Raw genomic sequence first — 16,319 nt, 5'->3', positions numbered from 1 at the left:
AACAGCGTAGTTAGCTCCCTAACTATGGCGTGACGGCTCCGTACAACTAATGGTTGTACTGCTATGGCTGGATACACCGTAATGACTGAGGATAACTGGGTAGTGATCTCCAAATCGCTGCGAGTGCGCTCCGTAGACTGAATAGAAAATATGCAACAATTCGTTTATTCTCCTTTCGTTCCCTTTTTTCAGTTTCTTTACGGAGTAACGCTAGAAAAAAAAAAAAAAAAAAGCAGAAAATCAACAAAGCGTTTTTAAGCTTAGCGGCAATTAACCGCGCGCTAAACGATTGCCTGAATTATATCACGTGATGTTATTATTACCTTACCTACGGGCCGCTCTAGGAAATGAACCTTAATTTAAACGCGTAAACAAGCGCAATGAACAGCTTAGGTAATCCTAATCAGTGCGATTTTCACTTGCACAAAATCGATATTTTTAGCATCTTGGATGAGGAAGCATAAGAAACATGACATTTGTCTATACGATCCTCTTCTGTTGTGCCAATATCCCCCACTGGAATGTTGAAACGCGGAATCAACACGACTATCAACGTTTTATCGTTGAGCTGATACAATAATCGCGCCAAGACAGAGTTAGTTTAGGTTTAACTAGTTAACTTAGCTATGGAGAACAACATTTTGCTTGATCTCCTGGCTTGAAAGTAATGATAATTCTGGCCTGAGGAACCCCAAAAGCCATTGAATCGAGATATCATGCAAAATGTCAACCAAACGGCGGATTAATCTAGTCGATCTCACCGGAGATGGAGAACCAACCTCTGAGTCTACTCGCAAGAGCTACACAGCCCCTACTGATGGCCAGGAGCTAAGGGCGCGTCAGAGCGTCGTGGATCTTACTCAGGGGGAGCCGAGTACCCAGATGGAGCATGATGAAGAACTAAATGCAATGCAGACGGTTCAGGATTCTCAATTCGATGAAACGGCTTACTTGACCTCGGAGCTCTACGGTATTTATCTCTTCGACATGCCAAAATAATATCGCAGGAAATGGACCGGAAATACTAACCAGTAAAATTCCCCTAGGTCATCTGGAAACTAAAATCGTGGGCGTGAGGTTCTACAATGGCCATGCCACATTGGGCGAGTGTGTCCTTGTCAAAAGAGACAGCAACAACAAGTATGATTCAAATGCTGTTAGAATCGACAATGTCATGGGCCACCAAATCGGTCATCTACCCCGTGTACTAGTCAGCAAGCTTGCTCCTTATATGGTAATTGGCTGTCTCCGTTGCTAGACATACTGGTGCTGAATTGCCCTTAGGACTCGAATGAACTGCTGGTAGAAGGTACACTATCCGGTGAAATAGGAGCATACGATTGTCCTATTACACTTCACCTGTATGGAACAAGTGAGCCTGCGGCAAGGGAACAATTAATGGAGAAAATGCAACGTGATAGGTTACCAACGACCGTGGTTAAAGCAGCAATTCGGAAACACAAACAAGATCTTGCAAAGAAGGCAAAAGAGGATGCTGCGAAGATGCGTGCAAATGCAAGAGCGCTAGCCCAACAGAAGAAAGGCAATCCAATGTTCGCGAATCTTTCCCAAGGGGCAGAACCGGCTCAGCAAACAGAGAGTTTGGACGAACTTCTCTCTCAGAGTATTTCCTTTAATCCCCGAGAGACGGAAAAGATTGTGGAAAAGTTTGGCTTGGATGAAACTGAACTTTCACAGATGCCAATGGCAGAGTGCCCTCCTCAACTTTCAACGGAACTCCTTCCATATCAGCGGCAGGGACTGGCATGGATGCTTGACCGCGAATCCCCCAGCCTTCCAAAAGAAGGCTCTGACGATATCGTGCAGCTATGGAAACGAGTTGGTAAGAGATACATGAACATTGCAACTAACTACTCATCTTCGACTGCGCCGCCACTTGCAAGTGGTGGAATTCTGGCGGATGACATGGGCCTTGGTAAAACGATACAGGTCATCTCGCTAATACTAGCTAATGCGACCCCTAAGACACCAAAGTCTTCTAAGGCCACACTCATTATTTCTCCTCTTGGTGTGATGAGCAATTGGAGAGATCAAATAGCGGCTCATATCCACAAGGAGCATGCTTTGCGTGTTCTAACATATCACGGCTCTGGTAAAAAAGAGGCTGCTAATCTCTCTCAATACGACGTGGTTATCACTACGTATGGTGCCCTTGCCTCAGAATACGGACAATTACTCAGTGCAACCGGGAAGTTTGCAAAGACGAAAAGAGGACTTTTCTCTGTACGTTGGCGAAGAGTGGTCTTGGATGAGGGCCATACAATACGAACACCAAAGACAAAGGCAGCTTGTGCAGCTTGTATGCTAGAGGCAGACTCACGCTGGTCTCTTACCGGTACCCCCATCGTCAATAACTTGAAAGACCTGTACTCCCAAGGAAAGTTTATCAGGCTATCCGGCGGCTTGGAGGATCTACCTGTCTTTCACAGTGCATTGATTCGGCCTCTGAATGCTGGTGACGAAAATGCTAGCCTTCTACTCCAGGCCTTGATGGCAACTATATGCTTAAGACGCAGGAAGGATATGAGCTTTGTAAACCTTCGTCTACCCCCTATGGAATCTCATATACTACACGTTAAATTTCTTCCCTACGAGAAGGAGAAGTACGAAATGTTTGAGTACGTAATTACCCATTCAATGCTTAACCCCACTAAACAAGCAAATAACACCAATACTCTAGGGCCGAGGCTAAGGGTGTCTTCATGGACTTCCAGTCTAACAAGAAAGGCAAGAAAACAACATATTCTCATGTCCTTGAGGTTCTCCTACGACTTCGTCAAGTATGCAACCATTGGAAACTTTGTCACGACCGTGTCAAAGGACTTATGGAATTACTGGAGAAGGATAAGGTGGTTAAGCTCACCCCGGAAAACGTAAAGGCACTTCAGGCTGTATTGCAATTAAGGATCGAGAGCCAGGAAGAATGTTCCATTTGTCTCGAAAGCCTAGACAACCCTGTCATTACCCCCTGTGCACACGCTTTCGACTACTCCTGCATTGAGCAGACAATCGAACTCCAGCACAAATGCCCTCTCTGTCGGGCCGAGATCAAAGATTGCTCGGAATTGGTATCCCCTGCTGCGGATCTCGGCGAAGACTGCAATCAAGTTGACGTAGAGTCTGATTCTTCGAGCAGTAAAATCCAGGCTCTCGTCAAAATCTTGACGGCAAAAGGTCAAGCCGCTGGGACGAAGACGGTGGTTTTCAGCCAGTGGACATCCTTCCTTGACTTGATTGAACCTCACCTTGTCTTATATAACATCAACTTTGCCCGAATTGACGGCAAGATGAACTCTGCCAAGCGTGATGCTGCCATGAGTAAATTCTCCCGTGACTCAGAATGTACCGTGATGCTTGCCAGCTTGAATGTGTGCAGTGTCGGCCTTAATCTAGTGGCTGCCAACCAGGTTGTCCTGGCTGATAGTTGGTGGGCCCCAGCCATTGAAGATCAAGCTGTGGACCGCGTATATCGCCTGGGCCAGACACGTCCTACAACTATATGGAGACTTGTCATGGAGAACAGTATTGAGGACCGAGTACTTGATATTCAGAAGGAAAAGCGGGAACTTATGAGCACGGCTTTCCAAGAGAAAGCTGGCCATAAGGACCAGGCACGACGGTCTAGATTAGCTGATCTGGAAAAACTCCTTCGGTGAGACGTAGTGCGGATACAAACTCAACATTCAAACCAAGGCCTTTTAGTTTTGTAGTCTTTTTCCGAGTAGACACCCAGGCCCTTATAGAACCTTAATACATTGTCAGTCCTGTCCCCCGAAATATTGCAGAGGGACAATGTGAATTTTGCATAGTAAATGTATACGTAGAATAGTACTAGCCGGGCAACAAAACGTCAAGGGATCGCAAGAAACGTTAAAGCAAAAAAAGGGTATCATGATGCAACAATATCCCGTGGTAACCACCTGTCTGGCCCATTTTCCCATGTACTCCCAAGCTACTAATCAACCTGCTTTTGATACAAACCGCAAGGCCCGTACTAATAAATAGCCATATGCAAAAATGCTGCACAAATTGTTAAGTGATAAGGGGAAAAGAAAGCTTAGATGCAAGTGACCTTAAGGAGGCGACAGGACGAACAAATTTAACTCAAGAACGACGGAGGGCGAGCGGAACGAGAAACTGATTCAATATCAGACGGGGCTAGCAAGGTTCGTCCGTGGGAAAGGAAGGAGAATCTAAAGGTCTCTACTGTTGTTTGCAGTCCTGCATCGTTGGATCATCATCGACGCTCGAAGGTGGATCTTATCGTCAGGGTTGACTCAGTGTTTTGCTCTTAAATTGTTCCACCGTGTAGTATTTACTTACCTCTTATCCCTGCGTGTATCATTTCGGGAGAACTGGGTCTGGGCTCTGGTACCGGCTGGGTAACCAAAGGGGGCAACGGAGAAGGCTGTGTACTTCGAGGCTGAGTGGCCTTCTCCCCTAGATTGCTGCGGTTTGCTGGAGACACAATAGACGGAGAGATCGGTTGTTGCGCTTGTAGGGAAACGGGAGAAGCCTGAGAAACCGAAGCCGCAGCTGGAGCTAGGGTCGGGGTCGAGGGATCTGAAGGAGCTCGGCAGATGGAAGTAGCCGGATCTTGAGCTCGAGGGGCGGGAACTGGAGCTTGAGGTGTTGGAAGAGTTGGAGGACCTGAAGAAACCGGGGCTGAGGCAGGACCTTGCACCGGCCGTGATTGTGTTGGAGGTGGTGCCTGAGGTGGTACCGTTTCGCTTCGACCTTGTGATGAAGCTGAAATTTGTGACGGGGACTGTATTTGATTTGGTGCCTGAGAAGCAACCTGAAGCTGAGGTTGTGGCTGTGGTGAACGCGGAACTGGGGGCTGAGGGATAGCCTTCGGCGTATTCATGACACCATTGCTATTGTGAGACACAGGACCTGTCTGGGGTTGTGGCTGTAGTTGTGGTGAACGCGGAAGTGCGGGACCAGAGGGAGCCATATTCTGCGTATTCATGACACCGTTGCTACTATGAGTAACTGGTGCTGTCTGGGGCTGTAGATGAAGTTGTGGCGAGTGTGAAGCTGGAGGCCAAGGAGGCCGCATATTTTGTGTATTTATGGCACCGTTGCCGTTATGATTAGAAGGAGCTGCTTGCTGCATAGGAAGGGAATAGTGGCCCGGTCGAGATTGAAGGCTATTGTTAACCGGGAATCGTGATTGAAGCGCCTTCATCATATCTTCCTGAAAACGTTTTTCTTGTGCTATTCTCCTTTCATATTGTTTTTTTGCCCACAACTCAGGGTTGGAGCGTTCCAATCTCTCATCATCTAACTCCGCTTGAATCTCGTTTTTCTCTTCCGGAGTAAATTGCACACCATCCTCACGATGGAGGTTTTCTGAGGTGACAATTCGATGAATGAAGTTAGTCTGCGCGAGAATTTTGTCTAATACCTTTGGGTCTTTGCCCTGGAATTCGGACAAATCATGCTTCTTGCAACTTTGGATAGGGCGTCTGAATTCGCTGGTAGACTTGCCCGTAGAACGTGTAGGGTTCTTTTTGTCAATAGCCCGAAGGGCCATGTTTTTCTTGAAAACACCCTTCTCATGTATCAATTCCTCGAACGTTCCTCCCATGACGAAGCGATAGACAAAAACGTCCTTGGTCTGCCCAAGACGGTATGCCCGCCCAATGGCCTGCTCCTCCCAGGTTGGGTTGTACTCGGACTCAAAGATAATAACCCGATTTGCGCCAATGATGTTGAGGCCTAAGGCACCCGCTTTCGTTGAGATAAGGTATACGTGCGCATCTGAGGCTGTGAAATCCCTTGTTGCTGCCTGTCGAGTTGCTATCGGCGTCTTTCCATCCAAGCGACAGTACTTGTGGCCTCTTGCCTCTAACATTGAGCCAAGATAAGAAAGTGTGTGTAAATATCCCGAAAATATAAGGATTTTGTCTCCAGCTTTGATAGATTCGTCAACAATTTGTCCAACCATCTGGGTACGATGTGAATTCTCAGGGGAATCCAAATCTTTTATGTCTTTGAACTTTTGCTCAAATTGTGACACAACTTCATCCGTTATGGCGGTTTGGCCCTCAATTTCTAGAACATCATCCTCCACAGTGATTAAGATTGAGCTGTCATCAACGTTCGCTTCGGGCTCGGACTCAGAAGGAACTACTACTCCCGGGCCTCCTTCTATGGCTTTCTCCCTCTCAATGACTTGGCTCCTTGCTTTCTTTTTCTCAAGAATCCTTCGCAAGAAACATGAAGGATGATGGCATAGAAGGGTCAGATAAGAAAGCAAAACCCACAGCCGTGTGAATTCAAATTCACCTTTTCCTTCCATGGTCAAAGCCACGAACTGATTGTAGGTTTCCTTTTGCAGGGGTGTCGGTGGGATATAAATGACAAATTCAAATTTGGAAGGAAGGTCTTTTTGGAGGACTGATATGCCGGCCCGGTTTACCTTTGGCTCAAGAACCTTTTTCAAGACTTCCAATTTCTTGCGAGACTTGACGTATTCCGCATTGGTACTGTCGTAGTATAAGCCTTCTCTTATAGGCTCCTCATATTTAGCTTTAAATTGTTTCAGCGTCCCAAGATAGTTAGGCGAAATCCAATTGACCATTTGATAGTAATCAATCAATTGATTTGACAGAGGAGATCCGGTTAATGCGATGCGACTTTTCGACTTGAACATACTGCATGCTTTTGACAGGTTAGACGCGCCATTCTTCATCTTGTGTGCCTCATCTGCAACAACGATATTTGGACCATCGAGTAATTGTCCTTTGAGCATCTCACACTGTTCGGTAGAAAGTCTTTGCAAGCCAGTTTTCTGGGGATTGTAAAGAATCATTCGTCGCAAGAGCTCATGACTGATCAGTAGGACACCACCTTCAGTATACCAGGCATTAATGGTACGGAGCCGCTGTATTGGGTCCTGGGATATAGCTTTACGCACTCGCCCTAGGTTATCCCTAGTCACTGCATCTGGCGGGGTCCATTTGGCAAATTCTTCTTCCCAGTTATCTATTAACGATGCAGGGCATGTAATCAGAGTCCTAGATGTTCTAAACCGCCTTGGGATCTGCTCTTTGATTTTGGGATCTGATGAATTTGATGCATTGGCAATGGTTACCAGAAGAGAGATCCTTTCCTTAAGATTAACACGGCATTTTATACACAATATAGGGAGCCAGGGAGGTAACTTACACTTGCATTGTCTTCCCTAGTCCCATTGTATGAGCTAGAAGACAGCCTTCATTTTTCTCATCCTTGATCAGTTCTCTCCACATGAATTGAATCCCTGAAAGTTGATGCTCTTTGATGCGGCGTCCGAGATCGCGGTGTAGACAGATAACAGGATCATCAAAGCTGATGATTTTCTTCTCTGGATCATCATTTTCAATTCCCCCTTCTTCTTGTAATATCCGCTGCCGTGTTGCCTGTTCTTCAACACGGCGCTGCGCCCGACTTTGCGTCTCCATGGCTTCCCTACTTTCTGCCACGGCTCTCTTTCTTTTTTTGCGTGGAGTGGATCTCACAATTTCTTGTGTCTGAGCTTCCCTCCCTGAAGGCTCTTCTTCATCATCGTCATCTATAATAATAATTGGATCGGTGACTACCGAAGAGCCATTGCGCAAGGTATTCTGCGATGAGTTGATGATTTCGCAGGATGTCTCCCGCTTTATACTCTTTCGATTCTCAACACAAAGAATCTCTGTAAGATCATTGTAATAAGGAAACACCTCGTCCTTACGGCGGGCTTCCCTCAAGTAGGCTGTCGGAATACCTACGTTCCCCCTAATAAGAACCACTTTGAACCACGAGACGTACAAGGTAGCCATCCTCTTATAGAGATAGACATCTTCCCCAGGTATTGATGTAATTTTGTATCCTTTCTTCTGAATCGCCTTTAAGGCCTCCCGTAGTCGCCGACGCCATGTATTCTTTTCCATAGAGCCAAGTAATGCAGTTAACTTCGCTCGCTCATCCTTGGACAGAGTATAGATGATTTTGGCGAGGAGTAGTCTCCTATCGCCCCGTTCTATAACGGTCTCCCAGTCCATCTTATTCAATGCAGTAACATCAGTTATGTCAGGTTGCCTAGATGATTCATCATCTGAAGGAGAGTTATCGCGCACCGGGTTAGGAAGAGCAGGAGGGGGAGCGGGAGAAAACGCAAGCCCATCCTTCGAATTTCCCGTGGGATTTAATGGCGGTGTGTGGATATCCAGGCTGCCAGAGCCATCAGCATCCTCTATCTCTTGTTCACCTTCTATATCTGCTTCAGTCAAGTCCAGAACGTCAACATCTTCAAATGGGCCTCTTATGGGGATCTGAGCAGCCGAGTCAGGTAGAGGGTTTGTGTTCTCTTTCTCTAGAATGGATGATGGTGAAGGGACAACATTTCTATTCCTTTCAGGAGATATTGTTTCTTGCGTATTCATCGGGTTATCATCGGAGACAACGAAATCCGGGTCACTTTCCACAGCTTCGTCAGTATCGGACCCAATCGATTCCTCGTCATCATCCCTGAAGCGTGGTCGGGACGCTGTCGGGCGAGCTGGAGGAGCACTCGGCTTGGAAGGGCATGTCTCTAACTCCAAGACAGACACCCGCCATTTCTGAATCTCTCTCTGCGTCACTGTCACTTCCAATGATGCGCACTGCCGTAAAACTTTACCACGGTCACCTGTTTCATATTCGTTACTTTTTATGCCTTTTATCCAGCTAGCAAGACGCTTGTCAAAATGAGTGATCTGGACTTTTGCTCGACGAATATCGCTGGAAACAGTTCCCTTCTTCCTTGATTTATTCCACAATGCATATGCCGTTCTTTCATAGATTGGAAGCTTGGTATTCCGCCATTTTTCAATAGTATCGGTAATAAACTGATCAATAATCGAGTTCAAGTCGGCTGCAGACATGAGACTAGACGCAACATCCTCATTATCGCTTTTCGCGTCGTCCCTAGCTTCATCCATATCCCTACAAGTCTCGGAGTCATAGTCTTCGGACCCAGATTCGCCGTATAATGGCAATTCATCGCTCTGTGGGGGATACTTGACAGCAAGATAGTCCAAGGCGGATTTTTCTCTCAGATGCGGCCATTTTGAAACTTCCTCCATTCGAACACTGACTCTCCCATTATTTTTATTGTAGAGCGTGAAGTAGCGAGGTACATCTGGTGCAACATTTTCGTCATATGGAAATATTGCAAGAGATCCTTCTTTATCCTCCGGGAATGGTTGTGGTACTTGTTGTAAGAAATGTAGTATTCGCCTATTAATAAAGCGGGATTCACCCGTTGAGCAATTTGCCGGACGTACATATCCAAACGTATCATTATCATCGTCACTATCAATCCCTTTATAGAACACATCCTTAACAGGATGCTTCTGGAAACACAGGTATCTCTTCCTGTGGGGATTCTCGGGGATGTTAGCTAGCAATTGGGTAGATAGCGCGTCAGGATTGAGACGTCGACGTTTTCTAGCGTCTCTTTCTTTTTGCTGAGGTGCCGGGGGATCGACAAGCTTGAGCGTAGACTCGGCGGGCTGAGGGGTAGCCAGTTGGGCTAGTGGAGCTTGAGACTGGGGGGAAGATCGTAGGGGTGTCGGTATAGATCTGTTTTCGGCCACAGGCGGGCCAGGAAAGGTGTCAACTCTGGCAGGGGAGGCGACTACGGCATTCTGGGTATTTGAGAAGTCATTGTTAACACCGTTACGAAACTCGGAAGAACGCGATCTCAAGTACTGAATCGCCTTGAAGATTGTTGCTTGGTGCCCGAGAGCTTTCAACCCAAGATAGCGAGGCAAGGCCTCCCTATCGACTTCAGTCAAAAGGACTTCCCCAGTCACGTAGTTCTCTCGCAGGTGGCCCTCCAATTGGATTGGATCGGGACGCGGTAGAGAGGAGCGAGCCCAGTCGTTGAACGAGCCATGGCAAAGGTACGCGACCACTTCATCAATAGACCAGAAGAACGGGTCTGCCTCCATCGTGCCCTTGACCTCTTGCAGTCAAGCGACAGAGGGCTTTTCTTCTGTCTCTCTGGTCGTGTTTTTTGCAGCTTCTGCAGCTTCCGTCCCGCCGGACGCGTCGAAAAAGACGTTGGTTTCTTTCCCTTTTTTAAGGTTTTGCGAAGCGATAAGCGACGTCTCAGGGCGAGATTTAGTTAACTAGCGGATTATATAGACTCTGGGAGAGTTTAATTGGCTAAACCCCGCGTTTTGATCACCTGATGTCGGTATAGTGCTACAAGATTCTATTTAAGTGACTATTATGTAAGCAAATTTCCGCCCGCTTCTACTTGCAAGCGTCTCTCTAACAGTTCATTCTCGCTGTTGACTCACGACTTTGCTGGTTAATTGAACCCTCAGTTCCAAAGGATGCAGGTTTATTTCATCTAACTGCCTCTATCCGCTATCTGCCGCCTACTGTTAGTTATTTATCAGTTAGACTGGGCTTGTTGAATGGCAGGTTTTACTCATTAACTGCGAGATGATCGACTCTCAGCTCATTTTATCCATATGACGAAGCTCACTCCTAAGGCGCATACATGAAACCCAACTGAGTTATGAAACGAGCCGTTCATTCTTAGCTAACTCACCTATCCCTATAGTTAACCCTGCAGGAATGGCACGTCGAAGCGTCTTAAGTTGAATCATCCACGGATCCCGGCTATTCGCTCCAGGAATATGACCAACCGGCAACTACTTAACATATGGTACTAATAGAGAAGCACCGGACGATGGGCTGCTTTGACGCGGTTTACATCTTTCCACTTTCTTTCGCCTCACTTTCCCCTCAGATTGACCCAGAGAAAGCTGTTCGAGGTGACTGCGGAGTTGACACCTCTAGGAGGAGGGTTACTTAAAGTCCGACATTTGGACATCTGTTCTAGCTCCATTAACTCTCGTGATGATTACCAAGTCCAAAAATCCTACTACAAGACCGACATGTCACTTTGATAGCAGTATGAGCAAGTCAAGCTTGACAACATTTGTGGAGCCGGGGAAACTGTCTATGAGGATCACCTCTTAAGAACTGATAACTATGTAAGGTGAGAGTCGACGAGGCCAAACCCTTTGGTCGTTGTATGGATACGATGAAGGACCGATGACCGTGTAGGTAAGGGCAGCTATCGCATCCCAGTAGTTATTAGGATGACTGCGGCAAGATAAAGTCCGGTAAGCTCTATAGAGGGGTTCTCTAGAGGAGTCCTAAGGGCAGTCAAATATCCAGCCCATCCGTCCCACAGCTTCTCAGACGCTGGATAACTCTGTCTATATGGCGGCAAAAATACCTCAAACTTCAATCTGTCCTTCATCTCTATCCATCCTGTCCTGAGCCTGATGGCACTATTCGACTGCTAGCCGGCTGTCTGTAACTAACGGCGGGGCAAAGTGGTGGGCTCAGCCCGGCAAGTTGATTGATAAGCGGCGCAACGCAACGTCAATCTTCGGCCCAGCTCGAAACTCCCGGAACTTTTTGCATCTTATAAATCTATATATAAAGGCTACTTCTAGGCCGTTTAGAAGAGATAATAGACATTTCTGCCTGCATCCTTTATTCTGTTATAAATTTTCGACAGCCGGAAGTCTTCGGCTACGACACCAATGGACCTCGCAGCTTGCTACCCTCCAGAGCTCTCCTCTGAGCAGAAGCAGCATCTAGTTGCTACCATCAGGGACTGGTGTATACATCATGGTCTTGCTGTCAGGCCTCCTCCGGCATTCGTACAAGGAACTTCTGATCCACAGGGTGTGCTGGCGACCAATGCTCCGGTGACTCTGTTCCCCAGTCTCTTTCCCCGGTCCTGCTATGAGGCGGCTGTGTCGGTGCAGGAAACATACAACCAGCTTTATGCCTCTATAACTACGGACACTGACTGGCTGGGAGAGATAATCGAGGAGTAAGTATTCTGCTTTTTTTTTCTTTTTTTTTTTTTTCTTTCTTTCCTTCCTTCCTTTTTTTTCTGTGCAAATGATGTATGGATGGTTATTAATTACCATTCCCCTGTGACAGCCTTGTGGAAGTAGATGACTTTGTGGCCGGCCTCTGGAAAGTTCATCTAGCTGTCAAAAATGAAGGATATGTACAGCCTCTTTCACTTGGCTTGTTTCGGTCAGACTACATGGTCCATGACCCTTCAGGTTCATCCAAAGAACCAGTACTGAAGCAGGTAGAATTCAACACTATTGCTGCATCCTTTGGAGGACTATCAGGCTTGGTATCTCAGATGCATACGTCTCTCCTATCATCTCCAACCGGACAGTCCATAGTGTACCCGTCACACCCAGCCTTCAGGGGTAACATACCACCCGAAAATACCGCTGTTCCTACTCTAGCGGGAGGCCTCGCCGCAGCCCATAAGGCATATGGTCCCTCCAAGTCTTCTCCAAACCCACTACCTTTATGTGTTCTTTTTATAGTACAGGCTGGAGAAAGGAATCTTTTTGATCAGATGGAGCTTGCAACCTGCCTCTCCCAGTCACACAATATCACCGTGTTCCGGGTTACAAGTGATGAGATTCTAGAGTTAACCTCTATTCAAGAATCTAACCCGGCTAGACCCATCATATATACCCCAAGATATTCTCCGTCCACTCAGTTCGAAGCTACCACTATTTACCTTCGAGCTTTATACGGGCCTCAAGACTATCCGGATGAATCGGCCTGGAAAGCACGAACTCACCTAGAACGCTCGGCAGCCATTAAATGCCCAACGGTTCTCAACCAATTATCAGGCTGTAAGAAGGTGCAACAAATCCTAGCCACAGCAGTCAGCGGCCCTGAGATGGACTATTTAACCCGGTTCCTTCCCTGCACAAATCCTGGCAGAATACAGCAAATACGCTCTACCTTTGCACCACAGTATGATCTGGCCGAAGGAGGCCGTGGTAGGGAACTCGCCTTGAATCCAGAAACCGCTGCATTCCATGTCCTCAAACCTCAGCGTGAGGGAGGCGGAAATAACGTGTATCGTGACTCCATACCATCGTTCCTCAAATCTATACCTGAAAAGGACTGGAAAGGCTGGATACTAATGGAACTCATACAACCTCCCCCGGCTAAGAATGTTGCACTTCGCAGCGACGGTCAAGTCCTCAGTGGCGATGTAATCGGCGAGTTGGGCACGTACGGCACGATCCTTTGGAACACTAATGGGGAGACACTGCATAATACGCAAGGCGGCTGGCTTATGAGAACTAAGGCCAAGGATAGTGATGAAGGCGGAGTGGCTGCAGGATTTTCTTCTTTGGACAGTATCTTACTCGTTTAACGCATCTGGTGGGAGTATACATGATGCTAGAATTGAAGACACTTGATTTATCTCTGTAATGTTGTCCTAGCTGTGCTACCTCCATGTGGAATGAATTCAGGTTCAGGGGGGAGTGAAATTTCACGAAAAAACAGCTACTAAGATCCCGATCCCGAAATCTATCAAAATTTGATGCTCACTATCTATCCTGAACAACTGACGAGAGCCAGTTACATCAAGGTAGGCAAGCAGGTTTCCATCCGTTCCATAGACAAGCCTTGCGAAAAGATTCTCATTTAAAATGACAGATAATGAGTAAATCACTGGTAGTTATCAGAAAGGTCAAGAAACACAGATATCGAGATATGAAACGAGGTTATCTCCACCTTTTCATCTGGGGAAATTGAAATGACATAGCGGAGGTAGGTAAAAACCCCAAGTGTTTGCCTATGCACGTTCAGCACCAAATAAATTAGAAGTTCCAGATGGCAGATAGAGGTAGTTAGCAAAAGGGTCGTTTCTCCTCATGCTCTCGTCGGTATGAGTATTCGGGCGATGATTGGGGTTGTTTCGGATTGAATATGTACCACCGCCGTTGAAAGCAGCGGATAACGGACCCCTATGCTGCGGGTGCAGGCCCAATTCAGAAAGAAGTTCCAAGTCTGAGTTCTGGTTGTTATCAGAGTCGCCATCAGACAAAGAAGCAACACCCGGGGTTTCCCGTGGGCTATCCTCGAGTTCAGAGTGAGATGATAATGCAGGTTGAGATTCCTGGGAAGCAAGTGGCCGACAGCATATGCCGTCGCAGTCTTCTAGAAGGTCTTGGGTGTCACAGGATAGAACTAGCTGGCTTTTGACAAATGGATTGGTATACCGCGATTTTTGGGATTGCGCTGACGAACCAACACTCTCACTACACGGAGAGGGGGTTTGCGGTAAAGGACCATTTTTGTTTGGAGAAATGGAGGGTTTCTGACTGATATTACGACCGCCAGGAGAGTCACCTTTTGGAAGGGGCTTGTCTTCAGAGCCATTTGCTCCTGTTTCTTTCACCTCGTCCTTTGCGCAGTTTGTGTCTGACTCTTTCTTTTCCATAGCCTTGTCAACCTTGGTTTCGGTGTCGCCACTAGAAGTAGCATGGGTGAGGTTCTCCTCACTGTCAGTTGCCTTCTCAGCCTGACGCCTTAATCGATTCGCCGCTCTTCTGGCCCAAGTTTCAGGAAGATATTCTGGTGCTAGGGATCGCCAGTCGTCTTCCCCTAGAGCATTGGCGTAATCCTGGAGTTGGCAGAGGAGCTGAATGGTTGACTCTAGGCGCTGTCCTGGCAAATGAGGTCCTTGCTTTCCATCCATGAAGGTGTCCAGTGGATATCGATGAGGTGGCCCTCCATCAAGGCGTTTCATAAGGAGGTGCAGAGGAATTTTTTTGCCATTTGCACCAGATGCATACTCAATGGTTGTAGTGGTGTTAAATGATATCTGAGACTGAGATAGGCGCTCAACTCTTTCGACTTCGGCTTTAGTGATGCTTCCCCGGCGCGTGGTCCAGCATGAAAGACCAAGGGGCGAGCGGGCTTCGCGTTCACGCCGCATATTCAATGCGTTGTCAGAAGGAATATCGGCTGGTGGAGCCGTCATCCGTGCTTTGATATCACGATAAGTAAGGCGGGAATCGGTCCGCATCCAGTATTCAAGCAGCCAGCCTGGAACACGAATGGATATATACCGCGGAAGAAATGGAAAATCTCTAATTATGTTAGATCCCTTGGTACTCGGAGCTGCATTATCATCCATCAAGTGCTGAACAGCAGGCCTAATAAAGGGTTCTTCTGGTGCTTCTAAACGAAAAAGCAGCGGAGGCAAGTGAGCCGAGCTGTACTTTGAATGATACGGATGCTCACATGTGTGAAACATATTCGGGGTGTCATCATCTGGATTCGGCCCATTAGAGTTGTGAAGCATATACTTAAGGATTTTTAGTAAGGGTTTACTCACGTTTGCATGGGCTCTTAGCAGGGGTATGTTCTTGCAGAAGGGTGCCATCGTTAGTTGCATGATTCCAGGACACTCGGTTCAACAAGCTCAATAAATCCTCGTAGAAAACATCAACTGATATGGGAGCCTGTCTTACCAGATGGGGCAGAAATCGAGGATCCTGCATCTTCCAGTGTATTCTCAGCCATCGGGAGCTTTTGCAGTTCAAGAGCTGCGTAAATGTAGGAGTGCTCAAAAAATGGATGAGTTGGTGAAAGACAGTGTCACTCATAAGAGAGAAGAAGGATAATTTCTTTGGCCTCTTGAGTGTGGGAGGAAGAAGCAACACATGCTTAGTCGTAAATTTGCCCGTTCCATTGTCGTCCAAAGTGTGTTTCCTAGAAGAATAATGAAGAGACGATAGCAAAATATAATAAGACAGCTCATTACCTCACTACTGTGCCCCTAAAGTGTGGCTACTTAACCCTTTTTCTCCCTTATTTCCTTCAATATTTCATGATATATATGAATCGTTAGAAAAATACTTATTGAGAAAGGGTAAGAGATAAGGCAGTGAGTGTATATATGGAAAAGGGGAGAGTAGGAATAAATCAAAATTTGAGTGCTGCATCAGTCTCATTAAATATCAAGAAAGCCAGTATTATAAGTGTTATAATATAATATTGCATATAAGGATATAAATTCAGCTTCGCAGCAGATCAAAGGATTTGGATAAAAGAGAGCAGGTATTAAGGGGTATCTGATAACTAATAGCATGTTTAGCTTGCAAATTAACAAGGAGACAAGCAGATAAATATTATCTGGAGTGATGCGGTGTTATAATCTAGGTGTGGTTGAAGCAGTAGAGGTTACCGAGAATGATGTCTGCTTTTATCAAGGAGTATATCAAATAACTCCATCCGCTTGGACGGTAAAAGATGTTTATAAGTAGCAGACATATATCTATATTCGATGATAGCCGCTACATAATAAATAAGCTGTACCGGCGTTAAGTTGACCTGTTGATCTCGACGGCTGAAGAAAGATGAGGTTGAAACTGAAGTCCATCTTTGATTACTAACAGGGACTAACT

General features: G+C 46.5%; 4 protein-coding genes across 4 annotated transcripts; 2 read left to right on the top strand and 2 right to left on the bottom strand.

The window, feature by feature from the left end:
- Positions 1-723: 723 nt before the first annotated feature.
- Positions 724-3,677, top strand: ARB_07129 (uncharacterized protein; the record flags this gene model as incomplete). Its single annotated transcript, XM_003014521.1, has 4 exons — positions 724-970; positions 1,047-1,234; positions 1,285-2,639; positions 2,702-3,677. The coding sequence occupies 4 exons, from the start codon at positions 724-726 to the stop codon at positions 3,675-3,677; spliced, it is 2,766 nt and encodes a 921-aa protein (XP_003014567.1).
- Positions 3,678-4,336: 659 nt separating this feature from the next.
- On the bottom strand, positions 4,337-9,986 carry ARB_07128 (SNF2 family helicase/ATPase, putative; the record flags this gene model as incomplete). Its single annotated transcript, XM_003014520.1, has 2 exons — positions 4,337-7,136; positions 7,198-9,986. 2 exons carry the CDS (start codon positions 9,984-9,986, stop codon positions 4,337-4,339), a joined length of 5,589 nt encoding a protein of 1,862 aa, XP_003014566.1.
- Positions 9,987-11,606: 1,620 nt separating this feature from the next.
- On the top strand, positions 11,607-13,273 carry ARB_07127 (uncharacterized protein; the record flags this gene model as incomplete). The annotated part of the gene is made up of 2 exons (XM_003014519.1): positions 11,607-11,902; positions 12,016-13,273. 2 exons carry the CDS (start codon positions 11,607-11,609, stop codon positions 13,271-13,273), a joined length of 1,554 nt encoding a protein of 517 aa, XP_003014565.1.
- A 426-nt stretch (positions 13,274-13,699) lies between these two features.
- On the bottom strand, positions 13,700-15,413 carry ARB_07126 (uncharacterized protein; the record flags this gene model as incomplete). Its single annotated transcript, XM_003014518.1, has 2 exons — positions 13,700-15,090; positions 15,248-15,413. The coding sequence occupies 2 exons, from the start codon at positions 15,411-15,413 to the stop codon at positions 13,700-13,702; spliced, it is 1,557 nt and encodes a 518-aa protein (XP_003014564.1).
- Positions 15,414-16,319: the final 906 nt, after the last annotated feature.

This window comes from Trichophyton benhamiae (genome assembly GCF_000151125.1).
Source record: "Trichophyton benhamiae CBS 112371 chromosome Unknown Abenha-G-c-176a04.f1, whole genome shotgun sequence".
Taxonomy (NCBI): Eukaryota; Fungi; Ascomycota; class Eurotiomycetes; order Onygenales; family Arthrodermataceae; genus Trichophyton; species Trichophyton benhamiae.
The sequence above is the reverse complement of the archived record's forward strand: the minus strand, read 5'-3'. Positions and strand labels throughout refer to the sequence as shown.